This window comes from Palaemon carinicauda, chromosome 3, assembly GCF_036898095.1.
Source record: "Palaemon carinicauda isolate YSFRI2023 chromosome 3, ASM3689809v2, whole genome shotgun sequence".
Taxonomy (NCBI): domain Eukaryota; kingdom Metazoa; phylum Arthropoda; class Malacostraca; order Decapoda; family Palaemonidae; genus Palaemon; species Palaemon carinicauda.
In genome coordinates, this window is record NC_090727.1 from 100,298,942 (window position 1) to 100,316,441 (window position 17,500).

At 30.7% G+C, this 17,500-nt stretch overlaps 1 protein-coding gene across 1 annotated transcript in view; it reads right to left on the minus strand.

The window, feature by feature from the left end:
- The window catches only part of LOC137633016 (neuroligin-1-like), a 46,019-nt gene that overhangs the window by 23,288 nt on the left and 5,231 nt on the right, over positions 1-17,500 (minus strand). The window contains exons 2-3 of the mRNA XM_068365186.1: positions 10,775-10,863; positions 1,123-1,187 (exon numbers count right to left, since the gene is read on the minus strand). Coding sequence (XP_068221287.1) covers positions 1,123-1,187; positions 10,775-10,863 — 154 coding nt within the window. The remainder of the gene's footprint in view (positions 1-1,122; positions 1,188-10,774; positions 10,864-17,500) is intronic.

Here is a 17,500-nt window from a genome sequence, read left to right on the forward strand (position 1 = left end):
CATTTCCAGTCCACAAGCCTAGTTGGAAAAACTGGATGGAATAAGTCAAAGGGTTTCAACAAGGGGAGCATCCCAAGGGTAAAAAGGTAATAAAGAAATGGTGAATAAACTATATGTTGGAAATAATGAAGCTATAAACATAAAAAATATTAATATACTATTTAAGAAATGAGACTTATATCAACCTGTTCTAAAGAAAAGTATTTACAATTTCAACCCCCAGATTATTTTATTGCTTAAAAATTTACTAGGTAAAGGTTATTATAATTATTGTTATTATCATTGTTATTATTACCTATATATTTGTCAGTCAAATATGTTATATATTCTATAATTCTGATATGTTCATAATGTGAATATTGGGATTTTTTTTCCTGGGAAAATTATTAGTGAAATAAGAAAAAATTACATGTATGCAAAAATCAAATTATTTTTTCTTCTGATAAAGAGAAGAATTATATATAAAAAAAAATTCGATCAAATGCAATCAAAAGTCTGGTAATCATATATATGAAAAATTATTCGTGCGATATTTTTAGCTAAGGGATCAAAAAGATAAAACATAAAAAAATAATATATATTAAGAAAAAATAATAGGTAAGAATATAGTTTTAGTACGAAAGTGGAAAGGAAAAAAATATGAAACTAATTTTGAGAAACTGGAAGGACCAAGAATGAGGAATAATGAAATCACAAGACTTAAAAATCCTTTCAGTTTTAATATAATTTTTGGACATGATTTTAGCAAAGGAATTACTCATTTTTAATCTACATTCGTGGAAGACTTTCAGGGAATATTCATGTTTCATGTATAAAAGCTGATTTCAAGTTCATTAGTTTGATATGTATATGGTGTGGAGGTGGTTTGGTTATTTAAGGAAGGAGACAGTTTATTGATGTAAAGAGATTCCAAGAGAAAGAGCGAAAGGCAATCGGATGTTTGGGAAAGAATTTCAAAATGGTTGTATTGTATATGAGTTTTACATGAGTTTGAATGATTTCTTATTGAGGAAAATTCTTGGGATTATAATATGGAACCAGTTCGATGACTGACACCCCTGTGGGAATCGATGCGGACCCTCAATAATCGTCGGGTAGACCCGATATAGTTTCCAAAATTACATTTTGGACAAGTATACTTGTAAACAACGAAGGACCGCATCAACTCCGGGAGGGTGTCTTTGAACCTGAAAAATTAGCCAATATTAAAAGTGTTTTTTAATTTAAACTTAAAATTGAAATATGAATACAGATTGCCGAGGGCTGTGGTGAGCTCGTTTCTGAAAAGAAATTTCTTTACTTATGGCAATGATACATACACTAGTTTTTTAGGAACCTCAGGACATTTATATTTAGGCTGGAAAATATCATTTAGAAATTTATTAACAATTTTGTCATAGAGGTGTGAAGGATAACAATTGTATGTAAAATAGGTTTTTAAAAATGAAATTTCTTTATGGAAGCTATGCCAGTTCGAACATAAGGAATATGCTCTAAATAAAAGGGTTTGAATAGAGTTAATCTTGAATGATTTCGAGAAACTGCTAAAAAAATTAAGACCCAAACCAGTGTATGTCTCTTTTCTGCCTTCATGATATGACTTTCAATTTGATTGACTTAGGAAAGAGAGAGAGAGAGAGAGAGAGAGAGAGAGAGAGAGAGAGAGAGAGAGAGAGAGAGAGAGAGATTTGAATAACTTTTCATCAAGGTACAAGATTAATTTTCGTTATTTTTGGTCTTTTTTGTATATCTGTTATGTATGATACACACACTCCCATGATATATATATATATATATATATATATATATATATATATAATATATATATATATATATATATATATATATATATATATATATATATATATATATATATATATATATATATATATATATATATATATATATATATCAAAACATTTAATACTACTTTCCTCATTGGACTGTTGAACTTTGAAGAAATTTACTGCATAGTGAATCCCTACTTTTCCCGTTGAAATCATCTACAGACAGTGTGTCATTTTTGTATAAGATTCGTCTTCTACTCTGTCCATATTATCCCTCCATTTCTATTACAAATATAGAGTTTATAAATAATTAACCATATTACATTTCCCCTCCATTTTTCTCCATTGCCTATATATCTCCACATCTCTCTTCCTGTATTACGCTCTCTTTAGAATATTGAGATAAATCTATGTAAGGGGAAGTTTTGTATTTTTCATCTAAGATTTTATTTTGTATTTTATGTTTTTGTATTACTATAATATGCATAAAATCATTTAGTATTTTCTTGCTTTAAAATTTATAGTTTTCCAGATTAATTAACATGAAGTAATAATAAAATATATATAAACAAATAACAAATGATTTATAACTGATGTTTACTGGTGTCTCTCTTATCAATTTTTATTTAAAAAGTTGTTAAGCATAAAAATATACAATTAAAAGATAAATTATTCTAGCATAAAAAAAACAGTTCATACAATATTCTTATATTTATACATTATCAAGAGGAAGGATAATATTTATAAAACAGATTTTGTTGATTTTTTGTCTCGGAAATAGAAATTAAATTCTGCTAGAAATGCCTTATGAAATGACTCGCCTTAAGTTTAATAACATTTAACTTTTATTTCATATTTAGGAAAAGGAATAAAACAAAAATCATCTCTTCAGAAACAGGAAAGATCTTTTGAAATCATTGAAAGATTAAGGAGAAAGATTTAATTTTGCCATGAATTTCTCCGATAATTTTGTCTCACCTATATTTAGTAAAAACAAAATTTTAGGAGACAAGGATATTTTCTTTTCTTTTTCTTTTACTGTTCGAAGCTCTTCTTCCATCTGAGCGAAATGGCAAATAATTATTTAGATTTCACTCGATGAGACTGATTTGGAAATCAAAGTTTAATGTTACTTGTATTCCTTCTTGGAATAATTAATCTTTAGTATTTCGAAAAGAGAATTTTTATTGCATCGAAATTAGATGAATATTGTCTTGAAATAAACATCAAAGGATATATGAAGGTTGCAATGAAATATGAACGAAAGAATAAGAAACAAAGTGAGGATTGAAACGAAAGGAATGAAAGAAAAAGACTGATATATTACGCAAGGGAAATATAAAAAAGAAAGACAGAAACAAAATAAAACGAGAATCATCAAAATGAACTAACGCTCGCTTTACTTTTTTTTTTCCTTTTCCTTGTTATGATGTTTATAATTACTACAGATATAGAAAATCAATTAAAGTATCCTGTATATAAGAAAGGTTTTATTATTAACTATTTCCTACGAACATCTCAGTTTTCAAAAGATTTTCCATTAGATTTCATCCATTTAAATACTAAAACACATCCTAATTATATTCTTGCCAAGCTCTTACTATTTTGAATGAAACTCCAAATAACTAACAAGAATTTCACACACATCAATTTTTAAATGTAATATATATATATATATATATATATATATATATATATATATATATATATATATATATATATATATATATATATATATATATATAGTGCCATAGCCTCTGTACCATGGCCTTTCACTGTCTTGGGTTAGAGTTCTCTTGCTTGAGGGTACACTCGAGCACACTCTCCTATCTTATTTCTCTTCCTCTTGTTTTGTTAAAGTTTTTATAGTTTATATAGGAGATATTTATTGTTGTTACTCTTCTTAGAATATTTTATTTTCCTTTTTTCCTTTCCGCACTGAGCTATTTTCCCTGTTGGAGCCCCTGGGCTTATAGCATACTGCTTTTCCAACTAGGGTTGTAGCTTAGTAAGTAATAATATATATATATATATATATATATATATATATATATATATATATATATATATATATATATATATATATATATATATATATATATATATATATATATATATATATATATATATATATATATATATATATATATATATATATATATTTACATCTCTCTCTCTCTCTCTCTCTCTCTCTCTCTCTCTCTCTCTCTCTCTCTCTCTCTCTCTATATATATATATATATATATATATATATATATATATATATATATATATATATATATATATATATATATATATGCATATATATATATATATATATATATATTTATATATATAGACATTTACATATATTTATATATATACATATCAAACAGCCCTTATAATTTTCCATTGATAGTTGTACCGAAAAAAGATCGAACATGGCGTATATGCGTCGACTTCCGTCGTCTAAACGAGGAGACGATCCCTGATCGATTCCCAGTGCCATGTACTGACGATATTTTGTCTTTGTTAGGTCAGAATAAATATTTTACCAGTTTGGACTTACTTAAAGGCTTTCACCAGATATCATTAAAAGAAGATAGTATCCCATACACAACCTTCAGCACAGCCAGGGGACATTATGAATTTTTACGGATGCCTTTTGGTTTACATTTTGCTCCTATAACATTTACAAGAATGATTAACATAGTGTTTGGACACTTGTTAGGGGATATATTGCATGCCTATATGGATGATCTTGTAATCTTTTCCAACACCTTAGAAGAACATCTACGTAAGTTAGAACTAGTACTACAGAGATTAAGACAACATAACTTAAGGGTAAAGATTAGTAAGTGTGAGTTTTTCAAAACAGAATTAATATATTTGGGTTTCATGGTGTCAAGCCAAGGTCTTAAAGTAGTCCATGATAAGGTGTCGGCTATACGTAATTTTCCCATACCTACTAATGTCAAGGGAATACAGCAATTTCTGGGTTGTAGTGGATATTACAGGCGTTTTATACGCAACTATTCAATAATAGCCGCTCCTTTAACTGATCTTACGAAGAAGGGTGTAGATTTCATATGGTGTGAGCATCATCAACAGGCGTTTAATACCTTGAAAGATGAACTGTGTAGTTCTCCTAACTTAAAATTTCCTGACTTCGGTAAGGAATTCTTCATTGCAACAGACGCCTCAGACTTAGGAATAGGAGGGGTATTGCTTCAGCAATATGATAAACAATTTTTCCCGATAGCTTTTTATTCTCGAAAATTGAGAACTTCCGAAAGTAAGTATGCAGTAATAGACATACTTAGTGACTATAAACCACTAACCGAGTTCTTTAAAGGCTTCAACCACAGCCCTAAACGAACTCGGTGGCATTTGATCATTCAAGATTTTGTCGCAAGAATCGGGTATTTACCTGGGAAAGCAAATATCATTGCGGATGCATTATCACGCAACCCCGTGTCATCTTATATGGACCCTTTAGCTGAATTAATAGATATATCAACATCCATGCCTATTGTTAAAATGATATCTGAACAAGAAGATATAGGCTGGAGCGTTGAATTATTACGGACTGAAAAAGAAAAGATCAGAAAATAGAAACAATTATAAATGCCTTGCAAGGCAATCATAAGGAAAAGGGATATTTAAAGTATAAGCAGCAGAATTATATAATCAAAGATAATATTCTGTGTAGGACTGTGACAAGGAAAACCCGCAATACACCACATGTAACTAACGACCAGGTAGTAGTACCAATCTCACTAATTTCCACTGTCCTGAATTGGTTGCATGCAAATCCATTACATGGACACCCGGGGTTCTCATTAATGTCACAGAAAGCCAAATCATTGTTTTATTGGCATACGATGCTTACAGATATAAAAAGACACATCGCTAATTGTCGCACATGTCAGGAAAACAAAGGGCATACGAAAACACCTGTCAGCCTAGGGGCTTATCCCGTGCTCAATCAACCCTTTGAAAGAATACATTTAGATTTGTTAACAGGATTTTACGAGTCAGACAGAGGAAAAAACCACCTCTTAGTAATTATAGATGCTTTTACTCGATACACAGAACTAATAGCGCTTAAAACTAAAACTGCGATTGAATGCGCTAGGAAGTTTTACGAGTGTTACATTTGTAAACATGGAATTCCACATATGATAATCTCAGACTTGGGTGGTGAATTTAATAATCACTTTCTTACCTCATTGTGTGAATTCCCTAGCATAAAGAAAATAAATACCATGATATATCACCCAGAGTCGAATGGGCTAGTGGAAAGAGCAAATAGAAAAGTTTTAAATATATTAAGAGTAACACTAGGGGGATCAGACCCCCAACTGGGATATTGCAATACCTGCGTTACTGAGTACTCTGAATCATTCATATCATATATCAATTAAAATGTCACCGCATGAACCATTGTATGGTACCCCAGTTAGAACGCCTTTCCATGTATTAACACCTACAACTAATCTATCAAATCCTTTAAAAGAATGTATAAATGCAAGCAAAAGTCGATATGATATCCTTCGAAAGAATTTAGAAGAATCACAAATCATAATGAAAAGGAATCAAGATAAAATAGCGAAGTCAACTAAAACATATACCGTGGGTGATAACGTATATATACAGATAAATGTGCGTAAAGGACTCAATTATAAACTAACACCTAAGTTTGAAGGCCCATTTAACATTTTGGAAACATTAACGGCCAATAGGTTTAGAGTTCAAAACGTATCCTAACCCATGGATGAGAGAATAGTACCATTGGCTCACATAAGAAATTAAAAAAAAAAGAAAAAAAAAGAGAGGGATGGAAGTGAGGGAAAAATTTTTATTTGTGTGTTTAAAAGTTTTCTTCTTAATACAGGAGTAATTACATATATTTTTCTCGTTACAGGTTTCCAAGATGAATTTTTTGTCGTTGGGAGTAATATTGTTCGCTTAGACATTTTTCTCGTGTGGGATGTGCTCTAAAACTAAAAGTATAGATTTTAAATTTGGCACTATAGTTGAAAGACAAGAAGACGTTTTTATTACATTGAGCAACGTAGTTGTAGAAGTGAACATGCAAGCAATTTTTCTTCCAGAGAATGATGTCACTAGCTTAAAAACCGCCATTTCAAGGTTTTCTGTCTCATTAGATGAGTTGCATAGAAGATATTTTCATTTGATTACAGAGAGTTCGCTTGGATAGACATTAAAAGTTGCAGGGATGCTATCTGATGACTTGCAAAATATGACTTACGAGACAGAATCTTTGGCTTGTGACCTTTTGATGTGGACTGTAGGACACGAACATAAAGAAAGACGAAATCCGTTTATTTTTGCTGCATTAAACATCTTTGGGTCTATTGCAAGTTTAGGTTTAGGAATTTCCAATCGTCTTAAGATTACTAATCAAAATAAGAAAATTGAGTTCTTGACTCATGAAGATGAATTGATTATGTCAGAACTAAGGAATCAGTTAGCTTCAATCAATCAAATTACGGATTTAGTAAATGAACATTCAAGTAATATCAGTCAGGTTATGGAAGTACAGGATTTGTTGGCAACGCTAACATATTATGATTCAAAGATAGATCACGTACATAACAGAAGTGCACATTTCATTGAGAAATCCAAGGATTATGTAGAAGCTATCACGTTAGCAACTAAAGGTGTACTGTCGCCCCCTTTGTTGCCTATAAATTACTTAAAGCTAGTTCTGGAGAACGGAAGGGATAAACTAGGCTATGTTCCTTTGTTAGGCGAACGTAGGAGAGAATTCTATTACAGCCTAATTACAGTAAGCGTTGAAAATAACAAGATTAGAATTACAATTCCCTTTGATTCTTCTGATGCCTGGCAATCTCACAGGATATCACCATTTCCGACATTCATAACGAATCACTCAAATCCAGTAATATCCAGTTTGACAAGACACGTATTGATTTCCCCAGACAAGGAAACATATATGGTCATTAAAGACTTAAATCAATTAACTCACTGTTCAGATGCAATGGATAGATAAATATGTACAGCTGACTTATTTGAATTCCATAAAAACTTAATGGATTCATGCGAGTTAGGTATAGTGCTAGACGATGCTCTCTCCCATACAAGTGAAAATTGTCTGGATAAGCTTTATCTCTTTGATAATAATGAGTTCAATTGCAGATTGAACAATGGCTCGGGGATACGATACGACAAGGACGGCTTCAAGGTATCATGCTCGGACGGATCCACGTCCTTTGCACACATCTTTGTTGCAGCAGATGGTTGTATCAGGACTTCCCCTAATTCCATGGTGACCGGGATAAGGACTATCATCAGAGAACGAGCCTACTTCGCGAACTTCACTGGACGTCTACAATGCCAGCACTACCTCTCCCATACAACAAACAGGTAGCCAAGCGGTTGATGAAATTGACTGAGATGGACCACCTGTCACCGACTTATTAGGAATTTCTTCACCCCATCTACTAGCTGGATTAAGTGTAACGGTGATGATATTTATCGCGGTGAACATCCTTGTTTGGGGTAGGTTACGGAACAGTTGGAAGCTAAAACAGAACATTTCGCCATGTCCAGACAAAACTCCTTATTTAATTCAGTTTAAAACCGTTTGAAGTGGCCACCTCATTCGCTAAAGGAGTAAAATGCTCTGGAAACTGTGTGTGTACGAAAAGCAGTTAGTACGCTAGTAATATGTAATTGAAGAAATTATTGAACATTGCATTGTTAAAAATACATTTAAAAAACATTTAAAAAAAATATAAATCCTTTTTTCTCTCGGCATCTAATAAAATATGTAAGCCGGAATGTTAAAAGAAAAGCGAAAAAAAAAAATTACAGAATCTATGGGCATCTAATAAAATATATCAGCCCTATATATATATATATATATATATATATATATATATATATATATATATATATATATATATATATATATATATATATATATATATATATATATATATGTACGAAACCGTGGTACATGTACATACCAGGAATTCGTGTTTGTGCACTGAAAATTGAATCTTTACAAAGGTAACAAATATTTGTATTAGTTACCGTATTGTGTTAATCTATGTTTTTGACAAAGGTAACAATTATTCTTTAACAAGTTACCGAATCATATGTATATCAGTATTTTTTTTGGTTACCATATAATCATTTGCTAGCAATGTACCATATATGTGATCTGTATTTATCATGCATTTCTTTTTCTTTGCTTTGGTAATATCTTTTCGTATGCATTATTGTTATTATTTTCTTTTTATATGCCTATTTGGACATTCGTCCTCATTTGCTTATGGCTAAAGTTAAACAAAGAATAATACATATATCCAGTCACACCTAGTAAACATATTTTGGCTTGTTGTTAATTTTTTTTGAAAAAATTGAGATAGCTGGCCGAGCTAATGTAATAAATGAAATAGTTGATTATTACATGTTTAAAACACATGACGTAATATGTCATTGTTGATGAAGATGCTAGCGTGAGTTTTGCTGTAGTCATATAAAATCATAACCGGATGTATTTTGCATCCCTCGGCAATGTAACATTTTTCTGAAGCATAAACACAAATGCATACCGTGTGAAAGATTGTGTCGTCACCGGATGCAGGTGTCTTCCGAGAGACGAATGTAAAGTTTACATATTGTGTTTAAATGCTGAGACAACTAAACATACGATATCTGTGATATCGATAATTTAGGCAGTTCATATCTATACTTCACCTGAATTGGTCATCCAACCAAACCATCTACACTCCTGTGATGGATATCTTTAACACTGTTTTTTTTAGAGAATAAACCATTTTAAAGTTACAATGATGAACTTTATTTCGAGACTCAACATCTCAAACAACACATACTCATGTGTGTTAATAACAGTAGCACACTAATATATATATATATATATATATATATATATATATATATATATATATATATATATATATATATATATCTATATATCTATATCTATATATATATATATATATATATATATATATATATATATATATATATATATCTATATATGTATATATATATATATATATATATATATATATATATATATATATATATATATATATATATAGATATATATATATATATATATATATATATATATATATATATATATATATATATATATATATATATATATATATATGTGTGTATATATATATATATATATATATATATATATATATATGTATATATATATATATATATATATATATATATATATATATATATTCTTCATTTAATTGATTATGAAATGAGTCAAATTCCTTTGAAAGATTTAAATTCGTTAATTGATTGCAATACACATATCAGTAATAGAATTGAAAATGAAGTAAACAAAATATAGTGGAATTAAAAAGGATATCAATTTAGTATTTCAAACTTCTAACAGTTAAACTAAGATACATTATATATCTGTCTGAGGAGAGATATGTCTAATTCACTGGGCTAATAAATCTCCTCTTTCATTACACACTAGGCCTAAGTCCTTCACTAATCTCCAAAAGCCCAATGAGTTACTATCAGGATAATATTTTGCAATTTGTATTTGACAAATACTTCCCCAATTTCGAGATTATTCTTGCAATGAAGGTGACTGCTACTCTCTGACTTTTAACTGATACATATATTATGTACACACACGAATGCACACAGATACGCAAACATGCAAGCACACAAAACACACATAAAACATTATATAACAAGCCACGCATATATCTTCTAAAGAAAAGAAATTTTTCCAGCACAAATATTCAGAAACAACGAACTTGACTACTAATTCATATAAGCACCTTGTCACCAAACTTTAACTAAAGACAAAATATATTTCTCTTGCATGTAGTGGTTAGGACAGACAGAACAGAGATGAGATTGCTCATGTTCATTATTAGAATATCGCTGTTTGAAAGATTGGAAAATTATCAAATAAGAATAATGGCAGGCTTAGTAAAGATTACTGAGATGATAAGAGTGTCATAACTGAGACGGTGTGGGCACGTGTTGAGGATGGATGGTGGGGCTGGGGTGAAGAGGGCTTGGGAGGAATCTGTAAGCGGGAGAAGATCAAGAGGGAGCCAGAGAATTAATGACGAGATAAAATGAAGGATGGTATAGAAAAAAGAGGTTTGTTGGAAGAGGATTCCTTTGATTGAAGGTATTGAAGAGGGTGCATCAGGCAACTGACCTCTTAATGTAGGGATAACGGTGAAGAAGAAGAAGAAGAAGAAGAAGAAGAAGAAGAAGAAGAAGAAGAAGAATGGGAGGACACTGGCCTCTCCAGTGAGGGGCAGATAATTTCACTAACGAGGTAGAGATATTCATGAACTGATAATTACTTGACTTTGGTGATTATATCTTTAATAACATAAATTAAATAGATGTACCCAAAGTCTATAGTAGTGAGGAGGAAAACTGTATTATTGATTCATGAATATATGTAAATAGAAAAAGAACACTAGTTATTAAGGAATAACATAATAGAAAATTAAAGTGATAGATTTAAGATAGTCTAAAATCTCTTCATATTACAAACAAGAATCCAACGATACATTTTCATAAATTCTCATAAATTTAAATCTCCTAAATTATGTATCATTGATCCATGCATACGATATATAGTATCATACATCTCTGTCTGGCCTGATGACTCCAGATGATGAACTCAAATACTAAGTAAAATTCCATTCCAAATCCCCATTCCAATTCCTTTTCATTTCGTCGATGCTTATTCCTATTCCAAAAAGATCTAATTAATACCGCTTCTATCAAAACATGGAATTTTCTCTTTCCTATTTCAAAACGAGAAGATTCATTAGGAAATTATCTATGATGCTTTACTATTTGCGGAAACTCTTTTAATTTATCCATTCGTTGTTAAATGATATATTCCGAATACTGATTGATTCCATTTGATAGTTGATATTTTAGGTTAATCAGTTAAGACATGATGAAAATGGACGGGAAGAGGAAAGAGAATGAATTGCACTATTGTAATAATATAATACATAAAATCACACTGACGTATATATGTACGTATATATATATATATATATATATATATATATATATATATATATATATATATATATATATATATATATATATATATATATATATATATATACATAGATAGATATAAATATATATATATATATATATATATATATATATATATATATATATATATTATATTATATATATATATATATATATATATATATATATATATATATATATATATATATATATATATATATATATATATGTGTGTGTGTGTGTGTGTGTGTGTGTGTGTGTGTATTAAGATGCTACTTTAAAAATCTGAATAATTGGAATCCTTTTTCATTTTCATGAGTTCATCTATAGGTGTGATGTCGTTAGAAAATGTATTTACAATTTATATGGTCATTACAAACATTCATTTTCCCTTAAAAGATGCAAAACCAGGGGAAGCTTCCTTTGTAATACGACTAATGCAGTAATGAAATGCTTATTACTCTCTTTACTCTTCCTAATTTGCATAATGGAACAATGGAGGAATCAGTGGAGTGAGTGGACAGTGAGTGGAATCTCTCTTAGCTGCTTCATTCATGACATTCCAAATGAGGAACTCTGAGGAGGAAGGGAATTAAACAGACAGTCTCTCCGGAGTTGGAAGAAATATACAAAACTCATGATGGGATTTTCCCTGTATTTTAGGTTTATTTAACAAAATTAATCAATTATAGAAAAATTCATCTATAATTTGAAAAACATAATAAAATTGCAATGTTTTCTTTTAAATACCAACATGGTGCGTAGGAAGGAGAGAAATATTTTTAATCTTCTTCTTCTTCTTCTTCTTCTTCTTCTTCTTCTTCTTCTTCTTCTTCTTCTTCTTCTTCTTCTTCTTCTTCTATTGCAGCTGATGCTTTCTCTTCTTATTCTTCTCTTTTTTTTCTACTTCTTCTTCTAGTTATCATAATTATTATTACTATTATATCCATTGTTTAAACTCTAGCATTTGGTTTTTAAATGAGTATTAATGTGTTGTGTTTATCAAAGCAAATTAATCAAATAGTGAAAAGGTCATTTATATTTGGAAAAAATCATCTTAGAAAAAATACGATTATGCTAAGTGTTAAAATAAATGTATAATTTCCTCAGCAAATTATTTTCTAGCTATGATCAATCAGACAAAATATCTCCTACCATCACCAATCACAAAGGAATATATAAAGATATCTTTACAAGGTATGACTTTGATAAAAACCTTTGAAACTAAGCAATGGTGGTTCTCTTCATTAAGAGGAAGGGTGACCAGTCAGGAGTAGGGAACAAATAAACAATCCAATTTATGAAACATAATGAAGATTGTGGAGACATGGAAGAAATATCGGGATAAAGGAGTGCTAATGAGTGGGGAGATTTATTATATCTAAAATTTTGTAATAGAGGGCTCAACTATACATAACTGAGTTAGGCTTATTGAGGTGGAGATGTGGCAGCAGTGGGAGGATCCATTTAAGACCAGGGGCCCTTCTTGAGCGGTCATTTATCGCTGCATTGAGTATAGTCAATTCTTTAATAGTTCATCTACAATTTCTGATGAGGAGACAAATATCTAACGTAGTTTTGCATATTGTAAAAAAACGGATATAACTTGAAAACAATATAATCCATAGCTAGAAATCTTACTAATATTATATCATTGAAAAGCCTTTAGTATTTACAAGTAACTGTTACTTAAAAAAAAAAAAAAAAAAATGCAGGTGTGGAGGGTTGAGTTTCATCTTATTTTTATTTTTTTTAGTTTGCCAAATCCAGAGAGAGAGAGAGAGAGAGAGAGAGAGAGAGAGAGAGAGAGAGAGAGAGAGAGAGAGAGAGAGAGAGAGAGAGATATTGTACTGGTTGTTTGTTGTGAGAAAGACTGTTGGTATAAATGAGGTTGTTTGTTCATGTTTTAGCTAGGTTAGGAAAGTGGTGCATATCTTGGGAGAATGATTGTTTTTTATTTGACTGCAGCAAGAGTCAGTTCTGTGTGAATGCTTCATTACTACTATCTTTTTTTTTACCATCGTGGAAGTGTTTGATTTTTTTTTTGAGTAAGTACAATTTTTTTTATATTTGCTTGTCATGATTGTGAATGATAGGAACAGTTTATTATTCATCTTTGATTATAGTGTGATAGTTTAGTTAGTTAGGAGTGTTCGTAAGTGTTTTTATTTTTTATTTTGGCAGGCCGTAATTCCTCCTTTGGAGAGATTTTCTTTGAATGTGAAATAGTTTGTTGACGACCTGGCTTATAATAAGAAACTTGACACGACTGCTCGGATTTAGATATTTGATGGTGACCCGGACCGAATTTACATCTGATTGCTGTTGATGATGATGATGATCATGATGACGATGATGATGATGATTAAGATGATGATGATGATTGAGATGATGATGATGATGATGATAATAACCCTTTTACCCCCAATGGACGTACTGGTACGTTTCACAAAACTCATCCCTTTACCCCCATGGAAGTACTGGTACATCCTTGCAAAAAACTGCTGTTTACATTTGTTTGCATATTTTTGATAACTTTATGAGAAACTTCGGGCATTTTCCAAAAGAATGACACCAACCAGACCTCTCTATGACGAAAATTAAGGCTGTTAGAGCAATTTAATATGGATAAAAGGATGTTTTCAAGACCTTTAAGTAGTGCCTAAAATGGGTGTACTGTTGGCAATTAGATTTATTCATGTTAATCATAAATAAGAATACCAGCAGGATTTCAGAAACCTTTTTTATTCATATTGAAATTTCATGAGTTTCTCTAGAAAATAAAAAAAAAACTATTTACAACAGTAATGTTGTAGAAAAAATCAGAAAATATCAACAAACATGTGTTTACAAATAATATATTACACAAAGATTGAAAAAAACATGGAGCCTGAATAAACGTTAAATAAAGACTTAAATACGAAACATTTACTAAATAAGTTAGTAAAAGCATTGTTAATAGAGAACTGAAAATTGAATAAAAAAAAAATGGAATAATTAAAAACTTATATAAGTAAGTGAGGAAATAGCAAAAAAGTCTGGATAATTCAATAAAGAAAAAAAAAATTTCGCAAAAATAATAAATTAAGAATAAAAAAAAAGAAAAGAGAAGTCTCAGGAAATTTCCCAAAATATATCATCAAAAAATAAGATTAGTAATGATATCGACTTGCAGGAAATATAACAAAGCAGTTGATGATTTCAAAATGAAAAGACAAAGGAAATGTACTTTGTTTGCCAACAGTCCAAAACACAACCTGGAATTAACATGACACGTAAATGAGACAAAGGAAATATAACCGTTGTGTTTCGTGACAAAGGGAGAGACAATTCGGTTTTGATACATTGGTAAAAGAATTTAAAGTAAATATCACTGTTAAAAGATCTTAATATATATCCTTATGTGCACATAATTATTTATTTGTAGATTGAAATATATAAGAGAATAAACTAAAAAAAAAAAAAAGAAAAAAAAGAAAAAAAAAAAAACGTACGCATCTGTCTAGCAGATCATCGGGCCTAGGGCATATAAACTCTCGTACAAATTTTTCTCTTCACTAATAAAAAGGACCATTAAGATCTCCTGTGGGTAATATTCCCTGAGGCTCAAACAAAATTCCAGAAACACTTCTTCTTATCCAGGATAATTGCAAGACGTGTTCGCAGTACTTCTGGGAGCCTTAACAAAGGTGTTGCCCACACGCGAGCAAGCATAATATCACGAGTTCCATTTCAAGATGATATCGTGTTTACTTTATTGCTTCTGATGATTTCATATTCGTTATAGATGTGAATACATACTTACAAAACTGCTCACAAACACTCATACACAAGCACATACACAAACACACAGACACACACACACAAGCAACTAAAATAGAGAATGTAAAGCAAACCCTGGTTCAATGATGATTGTAGTCGTGCATATTCGGAGAGGCAGGAGGTCTATCATCTTTGAAAATTAATACATTTGACTATGACTTCTTATTGAAGCTCTTGGACTTATAGCATCCTGCTTTTCCAACTAGGGATGTACCTTAGGTAATAATAATAATAATAATAATAATAATAATAATAATAATAATAATAATAATAATAATAATAATAATAATAATAATAATAATAATAATAATATGTGACATCTACCAACCATTTGATCAACTCCTTTAGGGCTAAATTGTCAATATCTCGTGATCCACTTGAAATTCGAGATCTTCCTGGCTCCTTCTCAAGTGTTATGTTGTGATGTTCTCATCATTAGGAAATATCTGATTGATGTTCATTAGAAATTACTCTTGTGTTTACTTAAAATTAATGTTTGGTGTTTAATCTATTTTATTTACTAGACTTAGTAGTTGATACTTTATACAAATAAATAAAAGAGAGATAAATGTACTTATCTATCTAAAGTTTTATATATATATATATATATATATATATATATATATATATATATATATATATATATATATATATATATATATATATATATATAGATAGATAGATAGATAGATAGATAGATAGATAGATAGATAGAGAGATAGAAAGATATATAGATAGATAGATAGATAGATACGTAGCAGGATAGATATATGTGCATGTGTATTTGTATGTATAAACAGAAACACTTAAATACATAAACGAGAGACCTTAAGTCAAAGTTTTTTATATTCGCTCAAGATATTATACGTTCTCTCCTTCAGGAGTTCTTTCCCCTTTCCCCCAAAGCCCCCAGGGACGCCAGCCTTTTCTTTCATCACCTCAAGTCCCTGAAGTTAATTGGCACTTGTCTCCTGCAGCTGTCCCAGGTGGGCCAAGATGACAGCCGCACCAAAAACATCTCTCCCTCCGACAGATTTAAAGTCTGTTTCAAGTTTTAATTTCTGCTTTGGTTAGCTATTGGTTTGGTGGAGGAAGTTTACTTATTTTATTGGATATTGGAATATGACTTTCACTGATATATGGATTGCTAGGTAGTAGGTTGGCCAAGGCACCAGCCACCCGGTGAGATACTACTGCTAGAAAGTTATGTGGTCCTTTGACTGACCAGAGAATACTGCATTGGATCCTTCTCTCTAAATACGGTTCACTTTCCCTTTGCCTACACATACACCGAATATTCAGCTTATTCTTTACATATTCTCCTCTGTCCTCATTCACCTGACAACACTGAGATTACCTAACATTTCTTCTTCACCTAAGGGATTATCTACTGCATTTGAATTGTCCAGTGTCTACTTTCATCTTGGTAAGGATAGAAGAGACTCTTTAGCTATGGTAAGCAGCTCTTCTAGGAGAAGGACACTCCAAAATCAAACCATTGTTCTCTAGTCCTGGGGAGTGCCATAGCCTCTGTACCATGGTCTTCCACTGTCTTGGTTTAGATTTCTCTTGTTTGAGGGTGCACTCGCGCACACTATTGTATCTCGTTTCTCTTCCTTTTGTTTTGCTAAAGTTTTCATAGTTTATATATGAAATATTTATTTAAATGTCATTGTTCTTAAAATATATTGTTTTTCCTTGTTTCCTTTCCTCACTGGGCTATTTCCCCTGTTGGGGACCCTGGGCTTTTAGCATCTTGCTTTTCCAACTCGGGTTGTAGCCTAGCAATTAATAATAATAATAATAAATATAATAATAATAATAAT